The following is a 22146-nucleotide window of genomic DNA, read 5'->3' on the forward strand; positions in this document are numbered from 1 at the left end:
AAAGAAGGTTTAAGCATAATAACAGACGCAGATTCTTTACTGTAAGAGCAGTGAGACTATGGAACTCTCTGCCGTATGATGTTGTAATGAGTGATTCATTACTTAAATTAAGAGGGGACTGGATACCTTTCTGGAAAAGTATAATGTTACAGGGTATATACACTAGGTTCCTTGATAGGGCGTTGATCCAGGGAACTAGTCTGATTGCCATAAGTGGAGTCGGGAAGGAATTTTTTTCCCCAAGGTGGAGCTTACTCTTTGCCACATGGTTTTTTTTTGCCTTCCCCTGGATCAACATGTTAGGGCATGTTAGGTTAGGCTATGGGTTGAACTAGATGGACTTAAAGTCTTCCTTCAACCTTAATAACTAAGTTACTATGTAAAGAAGCTTTGCAATTGGAGACAAGTCACTGTTGTCATGCTGATGACAGAAGGATAATTGGGTTTTGGTCCCAGCTGCCACATCTCCATCAATACCCCTTAAAGGAGGAGTAATATTTTAACTTTTTTGGCTAAATTTCAGGAGCTAATGCCACAGGTAGAGAATGATATAGATATTCTTATGGACACTAGTAGGGTAGACACATACCATCTAGTCTTCGGCACATTGCAGCAGAACATATGGGCATTTTTATTGTTCCATACGATATGTATGCATGTTGAAGTCATGGAGCAGAATGGTAACTTTCTGTATGAATTTTTTCATTTGTAAAGGAAAGGGATCAATAGAATCTTGTATTCCATGTTATTGGCATTTCCATTAGAAAAATGCCTCCTACGTTACACTATGTCTAAACAGCTAATGGGTCAACTCTATGGGGGTCCATATTGATGAGTTTCATCCCTGGAGTTTTCTAAGAAAGTTCAATTTTTCACATGAACATTTTGTACATAGATACCCTTGAATGTCTCCCTGTGTGCTCTCTCTAATGCGTCATTGCTTAGGGAAAAAATCATAAGGGTTACCGGGATCAATCTAGAGTTCCAGGGAATCTTCCAGCGGGCTCTAACACTCGAATACAGCAGTTGCCACTTGTGTTTTTCACTTTCTTGGGTTTTTGGGTTATTTTGAAACAACCAATGCATATTTAATGCCATGGCCTGTAGCACACTATGTTTTTCTCAAGTGAGTCCATTGCAGCCAAGATCAATATCAGAGGTTGAGATGATGCAATGATGAACTATATGTGGAAACATGGCAGCTTCTAATAGGGTTTCCACAGACAGACTTTACATTCTGTCATTCTGCTTAACAGGTTCCAGAGCAGCCCCAGCCTTCACCTTTTAAACCCTAAACAGGCATCTAGACTTACATCAGGGTCCCCTGGGTTGTTTTCATTGAGTAGCTGCTGGCTGTTGGAGAGAGCTTTCATAGAACCACAAACTTCACCTTTTCAACCCGATACAGGCATTTGGGTAAACATTAGGGTCCCTTGGGTGGTGTCCATAGGGTAGCTGCTGGATGGTGAAGTGATCTGGCAGAAAAACCCAGTCTTTACCCTTTAAACTCTATGCAAGCATTTGGACCTACATTAGTGTCCCTTGGGTTATGTCCATGGAGTAGCTGCTGGCTTGTAGAATAATCTGGAAGAAAAACCCAGTCTTTACTCTTTAAACCCTATGCAGGCATCTAGATTTACATCAGCATTCATTGGGTTGTGTCAATGAAGTGGCTGCTGGATGGTGGAGAGAACTGGCAGGGAAAGTTTGACTAGCCGGGTCAACACCAGAGAGTGTAGGAGTTAGAAAGGAGGCCAGACAATAGCTGCGGTCAGAGACAGGTGGATGGGGTTAGAGGGAAAATCACCAGGCAAATTGAGAATCAAGTCAATCCAGGGTCAGCAATGGGAATCTAGCAAGCAATAAAAGAGCATAGCTACAGGAGAATCCACCAGGGTCAGGGTTGACATAAGTCTAACGTTTAAGGTCTTAATCACTGCCTCTGCTTTGCATAAACTGAAGTTTAATCAACTTTGCTAATTAGGCTTCTCAGAGCACCTTCAATGTATTTAAACTGTTCAGTCCATCATTGTGCCCACTGTTTTGCATTCACCTGCCTCTTTCACTGCTGATCGACAGCAGCGGTTTGCCTGGAACAAGCACTGTGTGCATAGAAAGCTCAGACAAGTCAGTGCTGTCAATTTCCAGTGAAGGAGGCAAGAATATGCGAAACCAGTTATCGAAACGATGCACTCATCCAGGGTGCTCAAACTCCCTAATTAGCATATGTGACTAAACTTCAGTTTCTACAGATCAGAAGCAATGTCAAGAACACTATGTGCACACAGTTTTTTGAGGAGTCTTTTGTAGTGGGTGGGTTGCTAAAAACAGCTAAAAAAAAAAAAAGATTTACAGACTCTATAAAACAACTTGCTCTTCTTACATTCTGGCTTTTAAGTTGCTTTGTGTTTTCCGAAATGCAAAGTATTTAAATGACTTATCCTTGCCCTTCTTCAGAAATTTTTCTGCTGTGAAGCTGCTCCATACTTTACAATAGAACTTAATTTGAAGGCTACAAAACTGCCACAGCAAATCCTGGGTGTCCTTTTGAACATTTTGTAAGTGTTTTGAGGCATTTTTTTATTTTAATAATCATATTTTTTGGATTTATTTTGTTGGTTAGATGCCGCTATTTTGATTCAACCCCCCTTCTACTCAAATGTAAGTGGTTAAAAGAAGTGTCCCAACCGTTCTTCATTTCCGGAAGTGTCTTCCTACAAAACTCATCAAGCGCACACGCACACGATGGAGTTTTTTCAAGGCATCAAAAACTATGAATTTTCTGGTGGAGACTCCTTTCTGGGGAATATTTATTTTACTCAAGAAGTTTTGAAACATATTGGAAGAGGGTTTTTTTTTCCCTGAAGAGTTTTTGAAACTTTTTGATTGAACAGTGCCTGGTTTCTAGCAGATTCCATCACGCTTCAAAGGATTAATGCACCTTTTACTTTTTTCTCATCAAGCATTTTTCAACTTAACTTTTACAATAGAAATGAATAGGAGGAGACGTTGTCCCTTACTCAAGTCTCAGCCACATCAATATGCTTACATTGCCCAGTGATTTCTGCCGCTTGCATCATTACCACCGTCTGCAGAAGTGCTGCGTTGCCTTGCAACAGAGGCAAAAGTTTTTGGGGCAGGAACAGAGAGGATGTAACATATGCCTGTTGGTGGTAGTTTGTGAGCTTAAATATTGTATATCGATCTTCTCTTTTGTCCAGGGAGGGCAGTTCATTTGTGGTCTAGATCAGACTTGCACAAAGCAGTGTAGTTTCCAGGCTCAGTAACTTGCTCGCAGATAATAGGTGTGATTAAGCACCAGGATCTGACTCTAACAGCAACGGGTGGAGCTCAGCCACTCTGACAGTGACATTTAAAGTGCGTGGACTGGGAGATTTCCATGCATCCAACGATTTCCCCCCTAAATAGGCTTCCATGATATTCAAGTGGTCTAGTAAAGACATCCATATCTGTCTTGGTGGTTGTCCTATAGAAACCAGCCTGTGGTTGGCATTCATAGGAGATTGTGATATTTCACTATATACTGTGCATTATGTAGTATAGCCAGCAATCAGGCAATTGCAGGATTAAACATGAAGTTGACTATTCCCTTTTTTTACCACATCGGTAAACCGTATGCAAAAAATAAAAAAGAAACTGCAGAATTACATTTCTCTTGGTCATCATTAAAAATGCAATATGAAGTGACAAAAACATTGAATCTATCCCAAGATGGTATCAATAAAACATCAGCCAGCCCGGCAAAAAACAAGCTCTAAAACAGGTCCATCAACCGAAAAAAACACAGAAACGTGACACCTTGAAAAATGGTGACATAAGCAAAATGATAATCTTTTTTTTTTCACTACCTTATATATTTGGTAAAGCCTTTATCATACTGAGAATCGTGTTCATAAGTCGTTTTTTTATCAAACAATGAATGTCCTAAAATTAAAACACAAAAAAATTGTGGAATTGCATTTTTGTCTCCCACTATTTCACCGCACTTGGAAATTTTTCTCCATTTTCTAATACATTGTATGGTAAAATGAATGGTCTCTACAACTCATCCCACAAAAAAAAAAATTCTCGTATAGCTACAGGGATGTAAAAATAAAAAAAGTTATGCCTCTTAGAAAAATGCAAGGAAAAAAAAAGAAAGTTCCCAAAATGAAAAACCACCTGGTCGAGAAGGGATTAATTAGTGTTTTGAGCCCTTGTGCCCAGCATATAATTTTGTAGTTTCTTGTGATTGATTTTTGATATGTACAATTTTTTTAAACATGTTTTTAATGTAATTAAATGATTAAATGATTGTCTAAGACCTATGATGTCCAGCAATGCTGATTTCCTATAAATCGCCACCTCCCCCTGGCCCTAATTGTTTCGACCAAGTTGCTATGTATCTTAAATTGGAAAAGGGGAGTAAGTCGCTTCCAAACTCTTTAATAAACAAAAAGATTGGTCATGTTGAAATCCAACAGCTCGATCCTTTTTTCTCCTGAAATCTGCCATGGCCATGCCATGGTTGGCTGGTCCTACTGAGGGATCGCTCAACATTTATCTAATGTGTATTCATTTACTTTGTATAGATGGGTGCTTTGGTGGGACCAACACTGATTAATGTGTCCCCCTATGGTCATACCATTTGAGATATCGATGGTTCGGGGACTTATGTAAAATATGAGTTACCTTGAAGTTGAAACATTTAGACCCAGTTCCTCTCCTACTCATATTCACGAGTTTAACGATGGTAGATTACCTGTAAATCCCTGGGCACAACACTTTTCTTCTATCTTAGCATATGACCATAAAAAGAGCATTGTCTACCAAGCAGAGGAGCTCTGAAATATGGGCAGAACCTAGCTTCTAGTTAATTAATACATCTCATGAAGAGTGACATGAGATGGGTAATTTGGAGAAAAGAAAAGTGATACACTGATGAGAGATGCTGATGCTATGTGTCTGTATGTGGTCAACTTGTGGTTTGGATGTGAATTGTAGTCTGTGAAATGTTTTGCTGCCATGTTGTGTTGTATTGCAGCTGTATCGGTATGTTGATGTTTATATGGAGGCCTAATGTACAGTATGTGAAATATAAGCACCTCCTATTCCACAGAGGAGCAGGGATGAGTAATATGTTTTTGCTGAAGATGTGAGGCTACTTGCCTTACTCTTATATGAGGCACCGAGATAATTGCCTTTCTCTTGTTTGAGGCACGTAGCTACTTGCCTTGCTCTGGTTTGAGGCACAGAGCTACTTGCCCCACTGTTGTTAGAAGCATGGAGCTACCTGACCTACTTTTCTTTGAGGCACAAGGTTACTTGCCTTACTCTTGCTTGAGGCACAGAACTACTTGCCTTACTCTTGCTATAGTATAGGCGCTACTTGCCTTACTCTTGCTCTAGGAACGGCGCTACTTGCCCTACTCTTGCTTGAGGAACAGAGCTACTTGCCCTTTTCTTGCTTGAGAAATCGAGCTACTTGCTCTACTCTTGCTCGAGGAATGGAGCTACTTGCCCTACTCTTTTATGAGGAATGGTGCTACTTGCCCTACTCTTGCTTGAGGAACGATGCTACTTGCCCTACTCTTGCTTGAGGAATGGTGCTACTTGCCCTACTCTTGGTCGAGAAACGGTGCTACTTGCTCTACTCTTGCTCGAGAAACGGTGCTACTTGCCCTACTCTTGCTAGAGGAACTGTGCTACTTGTCCTATTCTTGCTTGAGGAACGGTCCTACTTACCCTACTCTTGCTCAAAGAGTGGAGCTCCTTGCCCTACTTTTGCTCGAGTAATGGAGCTACTTACCCTACTCTTGCTCGAGAAACTGTGCTACTTGCCCTACTCTTGCTGGAGGAACGGTGGTACTTGCCCTATTCTTGCTCGAGGAATGAAGCTACTTGCCCTACTCTTACTCGAGGAATGGTGCTATTTGCCCTACTCTTGCTGGAGGAGCGGTGCTACTTGCCCTACTCTTACTCGAGAAACGGTGCTATTTGACCTACTCTTGCTGGAAGAGTGGAGCTACTTATCTCTACTCTTGTTCAAGGAACGGAGTTACTTACCCTACTTTTGTTTGAGGAACGGTTCTATTTGCCCTACTCTTGCTCGAGGAATGGTGCTACTTGCCCTACTCTTGCTCGAAGAGCGGAGCTATGTGCCCTACTCTTGCTCGAGGGACGGAACTACTTGCCCTACTCTTGCTCGAGGAACGGAGCTACTCACCCTACTCTTACTCGTAGAACGGTGTTATGTGCCCTACTCTTGCTGGAGGAACGGTGCTACTTGCCCTACTCTTGCTCGAGGAATGAAGCTACTTGCCCTACTCTTACTCGAGGAACAGTGCTATATGCCCTACTCTTGCTCGAAGAGTGGAGCTACTTGTCTCTACTCTTGTTCAAGGAACGGAGCTACTTACCCTACTTTTGTTTGAGAAACAGTTCTATTTGCCCTACTCTTGCTCTAGGAATCATGCTACTTGCCCTACACTTACTCAAGGAGCGGAGCTACTTCCCCTACTCTTGCTCGAGGAACAGAGCTACTCACCCTACTCTTGCTTGAGGATCGGTGCTACTTGCCCTACTCTTGCTCGAGGAATGGAGCTACTTGCTCTACTCTTGCTAGAAGAGTGGAGCTACTAGCCCTACTCTTGCTTGAGGAATGGAGCTACTTACCCTACTCTTGCTCGAGGAATGGTGCTACTTGCCCTACTCTTGCTTGAGGAATGGTGCTACTTTCCCTACTCTTGGTCGAGAAACGGTGCTACTTGCTCTACTCTTGCTCGAGAAACGGTGCTACTTGCCCTACTCTTGCTAGAGGAACTGTGCTACTTGTCCTATTCTTGCTTGAGGAACGGTCCTACTTACCCTACTCTTGCTCAAAGAGTGGAGCTCCTTGCCCTACTTTTGCTCGAGTAATGGAGCTACTTACCCTACTCTTGCTTGAGAAACGGCGCTACTTACCCTACTCTTGCTGGAGGAACGGTGGTACTTGCCCTATTCTTGCTCGAGGAATGAAGCTACTTGCCCTACTCTTACTCGAGGAATGGTGCTATTTGCCCTACTCTTGCTGGAGGAACGGTGCTACTTGCCCTACTCTTACTCGAGAAACGGTGCTATTTGACCTACTCTTGCTGGAAGAGTGGAGCTACTTATCTCTACTCTTGTTCAAGGAACGGAGCTACTTACCTTACTTTTGTTTGAGGAACTGTTCTATTTGCCCTACTCTTGCTCGAGGAATGGTGCTACTTGCCCTACTCTTGCTCGAAGAGCGGAGCTACTTGCCCTACTCTTGCTCAAGGGACGGAACTACTTGCCCTACTCTTGCTCAAGGAACGGAGCTACTCACCCTACTCTTGCTTGAGGATTGGTGCTACTTGCCCTACTCTTGCTCGAGGAATGGAGCTACTTGCCCTACTCTTACTCGTAGAACGGTGCTATTTGCCCTACTCTTGCTGGAGGAACGGTGCTACTTGCCCTACTCTTGCTCGAGCAATGAAGCTACTTGCCCTACTTTTACTCGAGGAACAGTGCTATATGCCCTACTCTTGCTCAAAGAGTGGAGCTACTTGTCTCTACTCTTGTTCAAGGAACGGAGCTACTTACCCTACTTTTGTTTGAGGAACAGTTCTATTTGCCCTACTCTTGCTCTAGGAATCATGCTACTTGCCCTACTCTTACTCGAGGAGCGGAGCTACTTGCCCTACTCTTGCTCGAGGAACAGAGCTACTCACCCTACTCTTGCTTGAGGATTGGTGCTACTTGCCCTACTCTTGCTCGAGGAATGGAGCTACTTGCTCTACTCTTGCTAGAAGAGTGGAGCTACTTGCCCTACTCTTGCTTGAGGAATGGAGCTGACAAGTGATATCTGAAACCTGTTGCAGTGTTGTGTCACTTTATTGTAGCATTATAAGAAACAGTGAGGAGTTTTTTTGGCACACTACTGGAAACCTGAGAATCCCTCTGTCTTGTACAATTTCCATCATCTTCTGGATGGTTTATTAACACTTTTGTCTCTTTCCTGCAGGTCCTGATGGTTGCTATTGCTAGAGATTTCAACTGCATCCCGGGATTTCAAGAGAAGATTTACTATATTGAGCAGCAAGGAGAATTTTTGAAGGACCAGCTTCTTCTGAATGGTAAGAACACTGTATCTTACAGGGGGATTTCAAAATGTGTTGCTTTAATGGTGGTTCCAAAAAAACTTGACAGAAGTAATGGAAGTCTTCTACTGGTGCCATTGGGCTTTGAGAACTTTGAGAATGATGGACATCATACTAGCACATTGACAAGCAAGGAATTTGAAGATATTGGTATTAGAAGACCACAACCCCATAACTGCATAGTCCTTATGTGTAGGCTATTTAGTTTAGGAACTTTTGTAGACATTAATTTAGCATTGAATGTCTACAGGCTGACATCCTATATTTCTGATAGCCACCTCTTAAAATAAATGAATACAATGTGTCTCACTGAAGGAACCTCCAGCAATGAGCTTTAATATGTTCAAAATGTGTTTGCGTGTTTGCTTCTGCTATAGCACCTCCACAGGGGAAATTAAGTATTACATACTGCTCATTGGAATAGATAGGATGATCAGGTCCTCCAGATGGGGCTCTGACTCTGATGAAGATCGCAAATACCAGTAGCCTCCACCATTGGAAATGTATCTCCCAGTTTGATATATATTTGTTTAAAATAGCGATGATTTACAGTAATCAGTTGAGAATTTGAAGATCTGATCCAAAAACCATTGTCTTTTTGGTCTATTTATTTTTAGCATTGGGTAGTGATGATAATAATGTTAAATTCATTTTAGGGCTCATTTTGGTTGAATGCGGGCAGAGTCTAAAGTTAGGTGCATTAGGGAAGAAGAAGAGGGCCCATTGGTGACCCCTACCTATGGCATAAACCAGTCATCTTTTCAGTTGTTGCTTAAGGATAACACAGATTGTATCCAGTTCTATAAGTTGTCTTCTACTGGTTTAGTCTTTACATAAGGAAATGTATGGAAGTGTAATTTAGGAAAACAGTAAATCTTATTTATGCTAGCAAAGGTCCGATGGGTTACAACTGGCTGGCATGAGAATTTTCAGTGCAGCTTCGGACGTGAGTAGAGTACAGAATAGTTTGCATTATAGCTCATCAATACAAGTAAAGCCGAGTAACTTTACTTTACAATTCCCCTCTCTTTAGGATACACAGTTGGGGCATAACTTTGGGATATACTAAAGATTTTCTGTCCAGATTTGTAGGTAGAAAATCTGCACAATATTAAAGCAGCAGAAAAGTGAATGAGAACTCATCAACATGCTGCAGAAAAATCAATCTGTAAGGTGAATTTAAAATATTTTTCCAATGCATGTGATGGACTCTGCTGCAAACTCTGCAAGAAATCAGCAGGATAAACATCTATTTGTCGTGGATTGCAACAAAGATTTGCCCAGAATCAGGAAAAATCTTCAGTTAATAATTTGTACTTATAATAATCGTTCAATAGTGTTTTATTTATTTTTATTATCACTAACAGCTGCATGCTGTAACTCCAGTGGGCCTCGCCTTTATTTGCTTACTTCACTGCATGCAACTTCTGCAGCTACTCAGTGGAATCAGAAGGTGGGGATAATTTGCTAATTGCTGTGGGTCTGACCGCCGGAACCCCCAGAGATCGAGGCTTTGGAACCCAATGAATGGGGACGTCTGGGAAAAGCATTTAGATTGACAATGAATGGAGTGGTGGCTGGGCGCCTTTGCCCAATTTGGGAAGAGGCTGCAAAGCCCAATTCACGGGGTTCTAAATCCCCAATCTTTGGACTGCTGTGGTCCCAGCAGATGGTCCTTCAGTGATCAGCTGGATAATTTAATATTTTTGTATTAACCCTGTAAAGGGAGGTGATGTAGAGACAGAGACCCTGATTCCAGCGATTTGTCACTTACTGGGCTGCTTAGTGTAGTTTTTATAAAACCACTGGAGAACTAGTAAGCCTGCTGCTAGCTAGACCAACCAAACTCCCACCACTGACTGGCACCTTTCTGCCTATGTACAGTGTACACAGAAAGTTGCCAATGAGCAGTGTGGGCAGGGTTAAACACAGCCCAGCATTCAGAAAACAACTAGATCTGCAGTGGATAAAACAATTTTTAATCAAAACTTCAGCACCCAGTAAAGTGAGTGATGCATCACTGGAATCAGGCTCTCTGCCCTTACATCATGCTGCTCTCAGATGGGTTAGCAAAAACCTGGGGACAGATTTCCTTTAAGCCTTTTGCATGTATATCTGTCATGTAGGGACATAAGCAATTACTGGTGAGGCCAACTGGAGTCACAGCACTGAAGCATTGGTTATTTATTTTGTATCAACTTCCCCATTGTAAAACCCCCTTTTTTTAATATCCAGGGCAACCTCATTTAAAAATGTAGAGGCTCTCAACAAGCAAAGGTATATATGTAGTGTATCCAGTGTAGATATTTATATAAGATAAAGTCTCAGCATAAAAATGAAAAAATAACATGAATTAAAATAATATTAATAATCAGTCATCTGTCTGGTTTATTCATAACTGGTGGTAAATAAACATGAATATTTTTTCTTGTTTTTTTTTGTTTTCTTTTGTAACAAAAAACACACTTTGTTCTGTCTTACAAATGGAAACAACAAGTGCTGATAGCCTCCGCCATTCATTTTTGGTGCATTTCGGAATGAAATCAAACACAGTATTGTTCTGCAAACGCGATGATATTTTTAATAAAAGCATCTATACCGCCTCAGTCCTCCGAAACAATAAACGCCTCGCTAAAGAGGAAAAAAATCCTCCACGTGGCTCTATAGAGCTTTTTGTTTTTATGTCTACGTGAAATGGAAATGTAAAAATGTGCAGAAATTGGTTTGGTTGTATTGTTAGCTAAGGATACGATCGTAATATGCAGAAATAAAAATCCAATCAGTAGACTTTGTGGTATCACACGAGCTTTACAGTTTCATCTAAAAATGACTTCTCCTTACCCCAGAGGAGCAGAACTTAAATCAATGGGCTATCTACTGAAAAAACAGATTAATAAAATATAATAAATTCTGAATTTTAGTGTTTGGATGAGTATAGAATGGAAACATTGTTTCACTTGTTTGGTTTGACCTAGGGGGATAAAAATTGTGAAACCAAAGAGGAAATTAAGGTTTTTACCACCTAAAGGCTAACAGCTCATTATGAGGAAGTCCCCACAGTCAAACCCCTCCCCTGAGCAAGTGTCCACTTTCTTCTGAGCAGGTGTCTGCCTTCCCCTGAGCAAGTGACTGCCCTAGCCTGTGCAGGTGTCTGCCTCCCCCTAAACAGGTGTTGATGTTCCCCTGAGCATATGCCCTCCCTCCCATGCGCATGTGTCTATCTCCCCCCAAGCAGATGTCTGCCTCCCCCGAACAGGTGTCGATGTTCCCCTGAGCATGTGCCCACCCTCCCCTGCACTGGTGTGTGCCTTCCCCTGAGCAGGTGTCCGCCTCTGACCGAGTAGGTGTCTGCCTCCCTTCGAGTAGGTGTCCGCCTCCCTCCGAGCAAGTGTCTTCCTCCCCTGAGCATGTGCCCACCCTCCCCTGCACAGGTATCTGCCTCCCCCTGAGCAGGTGTCCGCCTCCCTCCGAGTAGGTGTCCGCCTCCCTCTGAGCAGGTGTCCGCCTCCCTCCGAGTAGGTGTCCGCCTCCCTCCGTGCAGGTGTCCGCCTCCCTCTGAGCAGGTGTCCGCCTTCCCCTGAGCAGGTGTCCGCCTCCCTCCGAGCAGGTGTCTGCCTCCCTCTGAGCAGGTGTCCGCCTCTCTGAGTAGGTGTCCGCCTCCCTCCGAGTAGGTGTCCACCTCCCTCTGAGCAGGTGTCTGCCTCCCTCCGAGTAGGTGTCCACCTCCCTCTGAGCTGGTGTCCGTCTCCCTCTGAGCAGGTGTTCGCCTTCCCCTGAGCAGGTGTCCGCCTCCCTCCGAGCAGGTGTCTGCCTCCCCCTGAGCATGTGCCCACCCTCCCCTGCACAGGTATCTGCCTCCCTCCGAGTAGGTGTCCGCCTCCCTCCGAGTAGGTGTCCGCCACTCTCCGAGTAGGTGTCCGCCTCCCTCCGAGCCGGTGTCCGCCTCCCTCCGAGCAGGTGCCTGCCTTCCCCTGAGCAGGTGTCCGCCTCCCTCCGAGTAGGTGTCTGCCTCCCTCTGAGCAGGAGTCTGCCTCCCCCTGAGCATGTGCCCACCCTCCCCTACACAGGTATCTTCCTACTTCTGAGTAGGTGTCAACCTCCCTTTGAATAGGTGTCCGCCTCCCTCTGAGCAGGTGTCCGCCTCCCTCCGAGTAGGTGGCCGCCTCCCTCCGAGCAGGTGTCCGTCTCCCTTTGAGCAGGTGTCCGCCTTCCCCTGAGCAGGTGTCCGCCTCCCTGCAAGCAGGTGTCTGCCTCCCCCTGATCATGTGCCCACCCTCCCCTGCACAGGTATCTGCCTCCCCCACAGTAGGTGTCCGCCTCCCTCCGAGTAGGTGTCTGCCTCCCTCCGAGCAGGTGTCCTCCTCCCTCTGAGCAGGTGTCTGCCTTCCCCTGAGCAGGTGTCCGCCTCCCTCTGAGCAGGAGTCTGCCTCCCCCTGAGCATGTGCCCACCCTCCCCTGCACAGGTATCTGCCTCCCCCTGAGTAGGTGTCTGCCTCCCTGTGAGTAGGTGTCCATCTCCCCCTGAGCTGGTGTCCTCCTCCCTCCGAGTAGGTGTCCGCCTCCCTCCAAGCAGGTGTCCACCTCCCCCTGAGCAGGTGTCTGCCTCCCCGAGTAGATGTCCACCTCCCTCTGAGCAGGTGTCTGCCTCCCCCCCTAAGCAGATGTTGACCTTAACCTGAGCCGGTGTAAGCCCTCCCCTTGAGCAGATGAGGTGTCTTTCTTTCACTTGAGCAGGTGTCTGCCCTCCCTCTGATAGATCTCCGCCACCCCCTGAGTATGTGTCCACCCTCCTCCTGAGCAGGGGTTCTCCCTCCACTGAGCAGGTGTCTGCCCTCCACTTGAGCAGGTGTCCACCCTCCCCTGTTAAGAGTCCACCACCCCCTGAGCAGGTGTCTGCCTCATCATGGTCCCCTTTTATGTGGAAGTATAAGCTGTCCATTTTGTGGCTTTTTGCTCTTCCTCGTAGTGGGAACCCTAAGTAGAAGACAACTGTGTAAAACCTGTGTGTTGTTTTTTTTTAATATATATCCCCACCATTGTTTGGCTATGGTTTTACCTTGCCCCTCTATACCCCATATCCCATCGTCCCCTGATACTTTGTTTCGAGGGAGTGATTCCATCTATTAATGCAGCATCCCAAAGTCTTGCACAAGAAATCTTCCAAAATTGCTTCTTTGTGGGATGTTCTGCACTGTCCTGGAGGTTTGGAACTCTTCTGGAGGCCTGTGGGGTGGGGGATATGAAGTCTGGCTTTTCCCTGGGAACCTCCTGGACTTTGTAGGAGATTTGGAAAATATATGCTTCACTTTTGTCTTTCTCCCTTTCATCTTCCCCCTTCACCTACTATCTCTAGAATACAAGAATAAGGAGTAGAGGGAGTGGTTGCAGGATCTGACTACACGGGATCTGTTTGTAGTCTGTAGCCATGGAGACACATAGATCTACTTAGTAGCTGTATGCATAAATGGTAGTAGGCTTCAACAAGCAAAACTGCATCTTCTTCTTCTTCTTCTTCTCCTCCTTCTTCTTTCTTTTTCTTTCCCTTTTTTTATTTTCCTTCTCTTTTCGCTCCTTTTCTTCTTTTTCTTTTCTTTTTCTATCTTCATTTTCTTCTTCATTCGTTAAAGTAATATCAACTTACAAAACTCCACATATTTAGATGACACAAGACATTCAGAAAGTAGAGACATCACGCAGCGAAATCAAATGACCGTTAATGTATCAAGCAACGTTTCGCCGATAAAGCCCTTCCTCAGGGCTACCCAAATTACCTATATCTTACAAAGTTAAAGGGGTTGTCACTTTCCAGAAAAAAACAGTCCCTGGGTAAGAAAAGCATGCATTTTTTTCTAAATACATAAAAAAAACTGCAGGGATTTTCTGAAAAGTGACAACTAAGTTAGGCCCACCCTAGTTGGGATTTGGGGCGCACATGGTGTAATATCTTGCTTTTTTTTATCCTAGGCATTAAATCAATTTCTAGAAAATTATGATCTAGTGCAAAAATGGCATATTTCTGGCAGATGTACCTGATTTCAAAGCGGGAAATTATTATATTTTCCTTTTTAGCCTCTGAATGCGCTGAAGCTCCAGCCTGAAAACAGCGAGGGACACTAATGGCGTTATTAGTATGTCACAGGACGCCTCTTCCCCGGGATCCATGCTAATAAAGCCGAGCTCGCTGTAACAGCCTCGCTCTCGGAATTAGCGCACATGATGGATGCCGACTTCTGTGTTCTTAATGTACAGTATATATTTAGCTTTGCTTCCTCTAATCACAACATATTCTGCTCCCATCACGCTGCTATATTACCGCAAACACATTATGTTACTCCACATCGTCGGCTTATGTGTCACACGGTGAGTGGCGGCGTATGAGTGTGGATGAAAGTGATCTTGTTGGTGTTCACGCATGCACACTACCCCTTCATCCACACTGTAGAAATTGAGACCCCGGTTATTTGGGTCCAAGCAGTTAGTTCCACTCCAGCCATATTGCATTGGTCAGCTATCCTGTGCTCTATTAACTTCTATGGGACTGGTTTTCTCCATCAGTATGGTAGAAGTCAATGGAGCAGTCCTTTAGGTCTTACAAACTATCACTTTATACACAAGGAGATTTTTGTTACTCCCATTCTTGGTATCTGTGGGGAAGTCCTAGCAGTTATCCTGTCCTGTGCTCCATTCATTTCTATGGGAATGAAGACTTGGCGATCTCCATCACTCCCATAGAAGTAAATGGAGTTGTAGTCTGGTTGGTCACACATGGACACTACAGTTCCATTCACATTATGGAATCCCAATTTTTGGGACAAGTGGCAATCGTATATTTATTTCCTATTGTGAGCTCCATTTACTTCTAAGGGACTGATTACAGTAGCTCCTTCAGTATTAGCAAAGTATCAGAGTTAATGCATTGCACATTACGATCCATACCTGGGACTTTTGGGATCTGTGGGGTGGCTCAGTGGTCAGCCCCAGCTACCATACATTAATCACCTGTCATGTTCTCCATTCACTACTTAGTTTGACTATCCCCTTCATTCCTATTATCGTGCATGCACAATTCTGCTAAATTCACGCAATAATCTGCAATACCTCCATTCTTGTGTTCAGTGGGAGTCAATGTGGTGAGAGTCGACCCCCAGCGATCATACATTTCCCACCTAAGCTGTGCTTCATTTACTTCTATGAGACTGACTATCCCAATCAGTATCATAGAAGTCAATGGAACAGTTGTCATGCATTGCACATTGCTATCCCCACACAAGACTTTTGGACCCAAATCTTAGGAAGGGGTATCCACCCATCATACATTAATCACCTGTCCTGAACTCCGTTCACTTCTATGGGACTGATGCTTTGGCTATCTCCTTCATTCCCGCAATGGTGCTTGCAAAATACTGCTCCATTCGCACAATAAAATGTGAGACCTCCATTCTTGGGAATAGCAGGAGTCAAAGTGGTGAAACCCCCAGCGATCATACATCCATCACCTAAGTTGTGCTCCATTCACTTCTATGGGACTGACTATTTCCATATCCATATCATACACATTTTTGGAGTAGTTATTATGCGTCGCTCTTTCCTGTCTTATGGACACCACTTTTGGTCACAGTGTCGGGTCCCAGTGGTCAGCCCCCAGCAATCATACAGTATATCCTTCACCTAAGCTGTGCTCCATTCACTTCTATGGGACTGACTATTTCCATCCATGTCATACATATTTTTGGAGTAGTTGTCATGTGTCACTCTTTCCTGACTGACGGACACCACTTTTGATCCCAGTGTGGGGGTCCCAGTGGTCAGCCCCCAGCAATCATATATCCTTCACCTAACCCGTGCTCCATTCGCTTCTATGGGACTGACTATTTCTATCCATATCATACACGTTTTTGGAGTAGTTGTCATGCGTCTCACTTTCCTGACTTACGGACACCACTTTTGGTCCCAGTGGTCAGCCCCCAAAGATCATACACCCATCACCTAAGCTGGCTTCCATTCACTTCTATGGGACTGACTATTTTCATATCCATATCATACACTTTTTTGGAGTAGTTGTCATGCGTTGCACTATCCTGACTTACGGACATTACTTTTGGTCCCAGTGTGGGGGTCTCAGTGGTTTCCTCCAATCTTGGGGATAGGTGATAAATAGATTTTCTAGGACCCCACTTATCGGTGGATGCGATGGACTTGCAGGTTGTAGGTACATTTGAAAGTCACGGTCCAGGTGGAGCCCGGAGTCGCCATTCCCTGACGGTTGTCCATCGATCTACAGTAGCACGGTGCCAATACCTGCTCGCCACATGCGGAGATGACCGTCCGTAACATAAATCTTGTTTATTCTTCACATGATTTCGTGGCTTTTCAAGGGATTTTTTAATTGACTATAAATCAAACAGCACACGTGAAAAATGAAGGCAATTAGCAGAAAAGCATTTTGCCATACATCCTGCATACCGGAGCGGAAAGTGCCCGGATAGTGATTTAAATGTCACAATGAAGGGTGCTCCGACCCTCACTGAAAGCCTTTAATTCGGAGTCTAATTAATGACTGACCCTTTGTTCTGCTCCCTGATAGATTATAGGTTACATCAGAATACAGAATATCTCCAGCGTTCCCGTTTAGCGTATGCAGCACTTAACACCAATTGGAAATTTTAATGTAAATTGTTGCAGCCGCACCCTTACCCGACGCGCGCCGCGGCGATTGCCTCCAGACCACACAGGGTTAAACGGATGATCCATCGGTCCCCGAAATGAGCTGATTTATTTAAAGGCCAGCGACATTAATATAAATTGCGTCGCGGTGTCTGAAACCTCGGATATTAATATTATCTTTCAAAATCTCGTAATGGGAAAATAAAGGTTTCTGAAAGATAACCATTTCGCTGGATTAGAAGTAAAAGAAGAGGAATCAATTCTTGGCTATAAAGTTAGTTGCATAGGATTTAGAAAATATGGCTGGTTTCTACCGGAAATGGCACCAACATTGTCTGCAGGTCATGTCTGGTATTGGAGCATAGTTGCATTAAAGGGAAGGGACTCGTCATTTTTTGCAAATTTCTGTGGAAGCCCAAGGTTTGGGTTTTTTGACACGTTGCGTACAGTATAGAAATTTTTGTGGCGCTTATTGCCACATTTTTACTTTTATTTTTCACTCAGCTGCAAAAGCGTTAAAAGAATTGATGTGATGCTCCTTGGCAAAAAGGCAGCCAGGCTCAAAATATGTACGGGGAAAAAAAAGAAGAGTGTGTATGATATTCCAGAAATGTCAGTGATTTTCCTGGAATTGTATAATGCTGCAAATTTTCTGCATCGAATATGTGGTGTAGAAAATGCAGCAAAAATGCTCCGTGTCATTATACACTAAGGGTCTGTGCACACTGAGCTATTTAGGGGGGAAACTTTCCAAATGCTCAAAAGTTTCTACATCAAAAACTAACTAAAAGACTTAGTGTGAACATACCCTTAGGGTTTGATGACAGTTTTTTTTAGGAATTTTTGGAGTAGAAACTCTCCCAACTCCCCCATTTGTGGTTTTTGGAGAGTTTCTGCTCCAAAAACTCCTGAAAAAACAAACAAAACTGAACACTGATGGTATGTGTAAGTGTATACAGTACAGACCAAAAGTTTGGACACACCTTCTCATTTAAAGATTTTTCTGTATTTTCATGATTATGAAAATTGTACATTCTCACTGAAGGCATCAAATCAATGAATTAACACATGTGAAATTATATACTTAACAAAAAAGTGTGAAACAACTGAAATTATGTCTTATATTCTAGGTTCTTCAAAGTAGCCACCTTTTGCTTTGAGGACTGCTTTGCACACTCTTGGCATTCTCTTGATGAGCTTCAAGAGGTAGTCACCGGGAATGGTCTTCCAACAATCTTGAAGGAGTTCCCAGAGATGCTTAGCACTTGTTGGCCCTTTTGCCTTCACTCTGCGGTCCAGCTCACCCCAAACCATCTCGATTGGGTTCAGGTCTGGTGACTGTGGAGGCCAGGTCATCTGGCGTAGCACCCCATCACTCTCCTTCTTGGTCAAATAGCCCTTACACAGCCTGGAGGTGTGTTTGGGGTCATTGTCCTGTTGAAAAATAAATGATGGTCCAACTAAACACAAACCGGATGGAATAGCATGCCACTGCAAGATGCTGTGGTAGCCATGCTGGTTCAGTATGCCTTCAATTTTGAATAAATCCCCAACAGTGTCACCAGTAAAGCACCCCCAAACCATCACACCTCCTCCTCCATGCTTCACGGTGGGAACCAGGCATGTAGAGTCCATCCGTTCACCTTTTCTGCGTCGCACAAAGACACGGTGGTTGGAACCAAAGATCTCAAATTTGGACTCATCAGACCAAAGCACAGAATTCCACTGGTCAAAAGTAATGATGGCCACCTGTTTTTCTTTACTTAGCTGCTTTTTTCTTGCTCTAATACAAATTCTAACAGTCTATTCAGTAGGACTATCAGCTGTGTATCCACCAGACTTCTGCACAACACAACTGATGGTCCCAACACCATTTATAAGGCAAGAAATCCCACTTATTAAACCTGACAGGGCACACCTGTGAAGTGAAAACCATTCCCGGTGACTACCTCTTGGAGCTCATCAAGAGAATGCCAAGAGTGTGCAAAGCAGTCATAAAAGCAAAAGGTGGCTACTTTGAAGAACCTAGAATATAAGACATAATTTCAGTTGTTTCACACTTTTTTGTTAAGTATATATTCCACATATGCTAATTCATAGTTTTGATGCCTTCAGTGTGAATGTACAATTTTCATAGGCATGCAAATACAGAAAAATCTTTAAATGAGAAGGTGTGTCCAAACTTTTGGTCTGTACTGTACATCTCTTAGGCATGTAGTATGTCTCTCATGTATGTGGTTATGTGTACATCTTTTAGACGCCGGCTTACCCACTGAGCTTTTGAGAGAGTTTGATGACTTTCTGGTCATTTTTTGGTGGATATACCACCAGCATTTTTTCTGGTCAGTTCTCCTTTCACTTTCCCATTCACTTTCCATTTGCCTTTCACATTCCCTTTGCCTTTCCCGTTTCTTTTCCTTTGCCTTTTTCATTTCCCTTTGATTTTCCCTTTCACGCTGCCCTATATTTTCCCTTTTCCTTTGTGTTTCACTTTCCATTTGCCTTTCCCTTTTCTTTTCCCTTTTCTTTTGCCTTTGCCTTTTTCCTTTCCCTTTGCCTTTTTGCCTTTCCCTTTGCCCTTTCTTTTCCCTTTTCCTTTCCCTTTTCCTTTCCTTTTGCCTTTTCCATTTGTCTCTCTCTTTCCCTTCCTATGCCTTCATCCAGGCTCATCTGCAGCGCCCCAGAGTCCTGGTCGTTGCAGTACTGTGGCTCCGCCACTATGGGGAGCTATGGTGCGTCTGATGGCACTGAAGGAGTTCATCTGATCAGGTATCACAGACACCAATACATTTCACAGCTGGGCCTCCGGGGGGAGCTAAGGGTGCTATTCATTAGGCCACTCCCCACCATAGTGGGTAAACTGGGGGTCAGGCAGGAAGTTAGATCAGAAAGCTGACTGGGTTGGAACCAGGCAACACCTTGTGGCAGAGGGTGTTGTGGGGGAAGATACAGTAGGGTCTCTGTCAGGGGTGGGATCCTGACAGAGGCTTGGCAACAAGAAAGAACATAACGGGACCGTGCCTGCTCCGGGTAGCGGCAGTCCCTAAGAAAGGATTAGAAGCGAGATAGATTGTGCTGAGTGAGAAACGAGATCACGCAAAGGAGAAATACCAGTAGGAGTCGTGCTGTAAGACCGAAGCAACATCCTACTGAGGCGCACTACCGGTGGCCGGAACGCCGAGGGAGTAGAATAATATTCAGCTTCAAGCAATACTCCAAACCGCGGCAGGACAGTCAGTCTAAGGCGGGCTGTATAACACATATCACCTATGCAGTCTTGGGGGGCAACTTGTGGAGAGGGGCGACTCTAGGGTCCCGGAAGAGCTCCGAGCCTACCCGTCAAACGGGTGCCGTCCCAACCAGAACACCAGGGAGGGACGGAGGATTAGCAGAACATCATCTAATCGAGTTGTGAGGGAACATCAGAAACAGACACAACAGTTGTGGGGTACTTTCCGTAAGCACAGCAGGGAAGGACCACAACACATAGCGCTAGTAGGAAGGCACCGATTTCCACCTGTGAAGAGAACTCTGGAGGTGCCATTGGACCGGCCGGACTTGCGCAGCCTGGTGAACCGTGTTCCGGACTGAGGACCCAGAGATCTTCAGTAAAGAGGTAAAGAGACTGCAACCTGGTGTCCTCGTTATTTACTGCACCGCACCACCACAGCATCCCCACCATCATCCACACCTATTATTCACTGTGCGCCCCACGGCAGGGTCACGGACCGGGGCCTAGCCGCCGTGACAACCCCAGAGCAGAGACTCAGAGGCCCGGTACCGGGTACCCCTCGGCCCTGCGGCAGTGGGGGCGCTCCACATCCACTTTGCTCAAAAAGACTCATCATGTGCCCAGCACGTTGCTTTGACATTGCAGTGCTTATATCAATTATTTTTAGTATTTATGAAGCACAATTTCAGATGGAATTTGCCTGAAAAAGATGTTGCTTGCACATATCCTGAGGGTTTGTGCACACACGGCATCTATTTCATGTAGATTCCACTTGAAAGGGCTCTACAAAATTGCCCCCTAAAATGAACAAAGTGCACAGCAACTTCAAAACCGTGTTGCTGTGCACAAGTTTTGTCTTATGTCACTTCTTTTAACCCTGAATCAATTAAAAGAAGTGACATGTTCATACTTCACAGCATAGAGGGAAAGATGCCACAAGAAAGATAGCAAAGGGTTTTTTGGATAAAGTTCTTTGGTTCCTTCACAGGCATTAAAGGTCAACATTAGTCGCTGTTCCCCCTATAGGCATGTGAGCATTGCACACCTGTCCTGGGTATCCCGTTTTCCGCTTTCTCCCCCTGAGTCCTCTGCCCTCTGCTGTGCTCCACGTTAGATTTTGCAAGTTGCCTGAAGTTCATCATTGACATCTCACTAGACCTATTTAAGGCCCATTTAGACACACACGTGTCTTGGGATTTAGACTCTAGTTCTATGTTGGGTGTGCTCCACCTTCTGTGCTTTTTGTTTTTGTGCTTGTGCTTGCATTTCGTCCTCGCTGGCTTCCACTCCATCCGTCCGGCTGCTCCTGAGATTCCTGTGTTTGTCAAGTCTTCACTGCCCACGTGTCTTCCTAATTGCTGCTTCAACGCCCCGGATCCATGTTCCCACCCGCACCAGAGGCTTAGAGGATCCACCTCACCTGGATTGAAGAGCTCTATCATTGAAATTATTTTGCAGTGCCAAAAAAGTTTTGAAACATGGAAGACATTTTGCTTGTTCAGGTTCCAGGTGCTAAGACCACTAGGATTGCTAAACATGAAAAGCTCTTCCAAAATCTTGAACCCATCATTGGCCAGCCTTGCCTTCCAAAGGAGTGGAACATTTGTTTGACTGAATGCTTCCGCAAAGTCCAAAGTGATGGTCACAATGCTGACGCCCTCACCGATCACCAACATGAAGAGGCAAAAGTTTGGAGAGGTGATCTAAGCGGAAGCCAATCTCTCAGAAAGACTTGAGTCCACCTTGAGCAGTCTCCGTCTTCCCCAAGAAGTAGAATACTTGGCTGGAATCTTTTGACCTTTTATATCAATGATTGGTGTGCCATTTCTAAATACTTGCTCTTCTCATGTTACCTATTAATGCAATAGAGAAGTCAATTTAAGGCTTCCATAATTTCTGGACAGCGGCCAGGCACATCATGGTTAACCATGCCATGGACTCCAATATGTCACATTTGCCGGCTGCTGAAGTTGGCCAGATGTTTTTTTTAATTGGCTAAATCAATGGACAACTGTTCAGTATAAACTATAAGTCCGCCGTCTTGTGCCTGGAGCTTTGGGTTACCAGCAAAGCGTGAAGAAAACCTTC

The 22146-nt window shown here is 44.4% G+C and overlaps 1 protein-coding gene across 1 annotated transcript in view; it reads left to right on the top strand.

Moving 5' to 3' along the window:
* Nucleotides 1-22146, top strand: part of CDH13 (cadherin 13) — a 916091-nt gene that overhangs the window by 160879 nt on the left and 733066 nt on the right. Inside the window, exon 2 of the mRNA XM_077288603.1 lies at nucleotides 8027-8138. Coding sequence (XP_077144718.1) covers nucleotides 8027-8138 — 112 coding nt within the window. The remainder of the gene's footprint in view (nucleotides 1-8026; nucleotides 8139-22146) is intronic.

Source organism: Ranitomeya variabilis, chromosome 2 (genome assembly GCF_051348905.1).
Source record: "Ranitomeya variabilis isolate aRanVar5 chromosome 2, aRanVar5.hap1, whole genome shotgun sequence".
Classification (NCBI taxonomy): Eukaryota; Metazoa; Chordata; class Amphibia; order Anura; family Dendrobatidae; genus Ranitomeya; species Ranitomeya variabilis.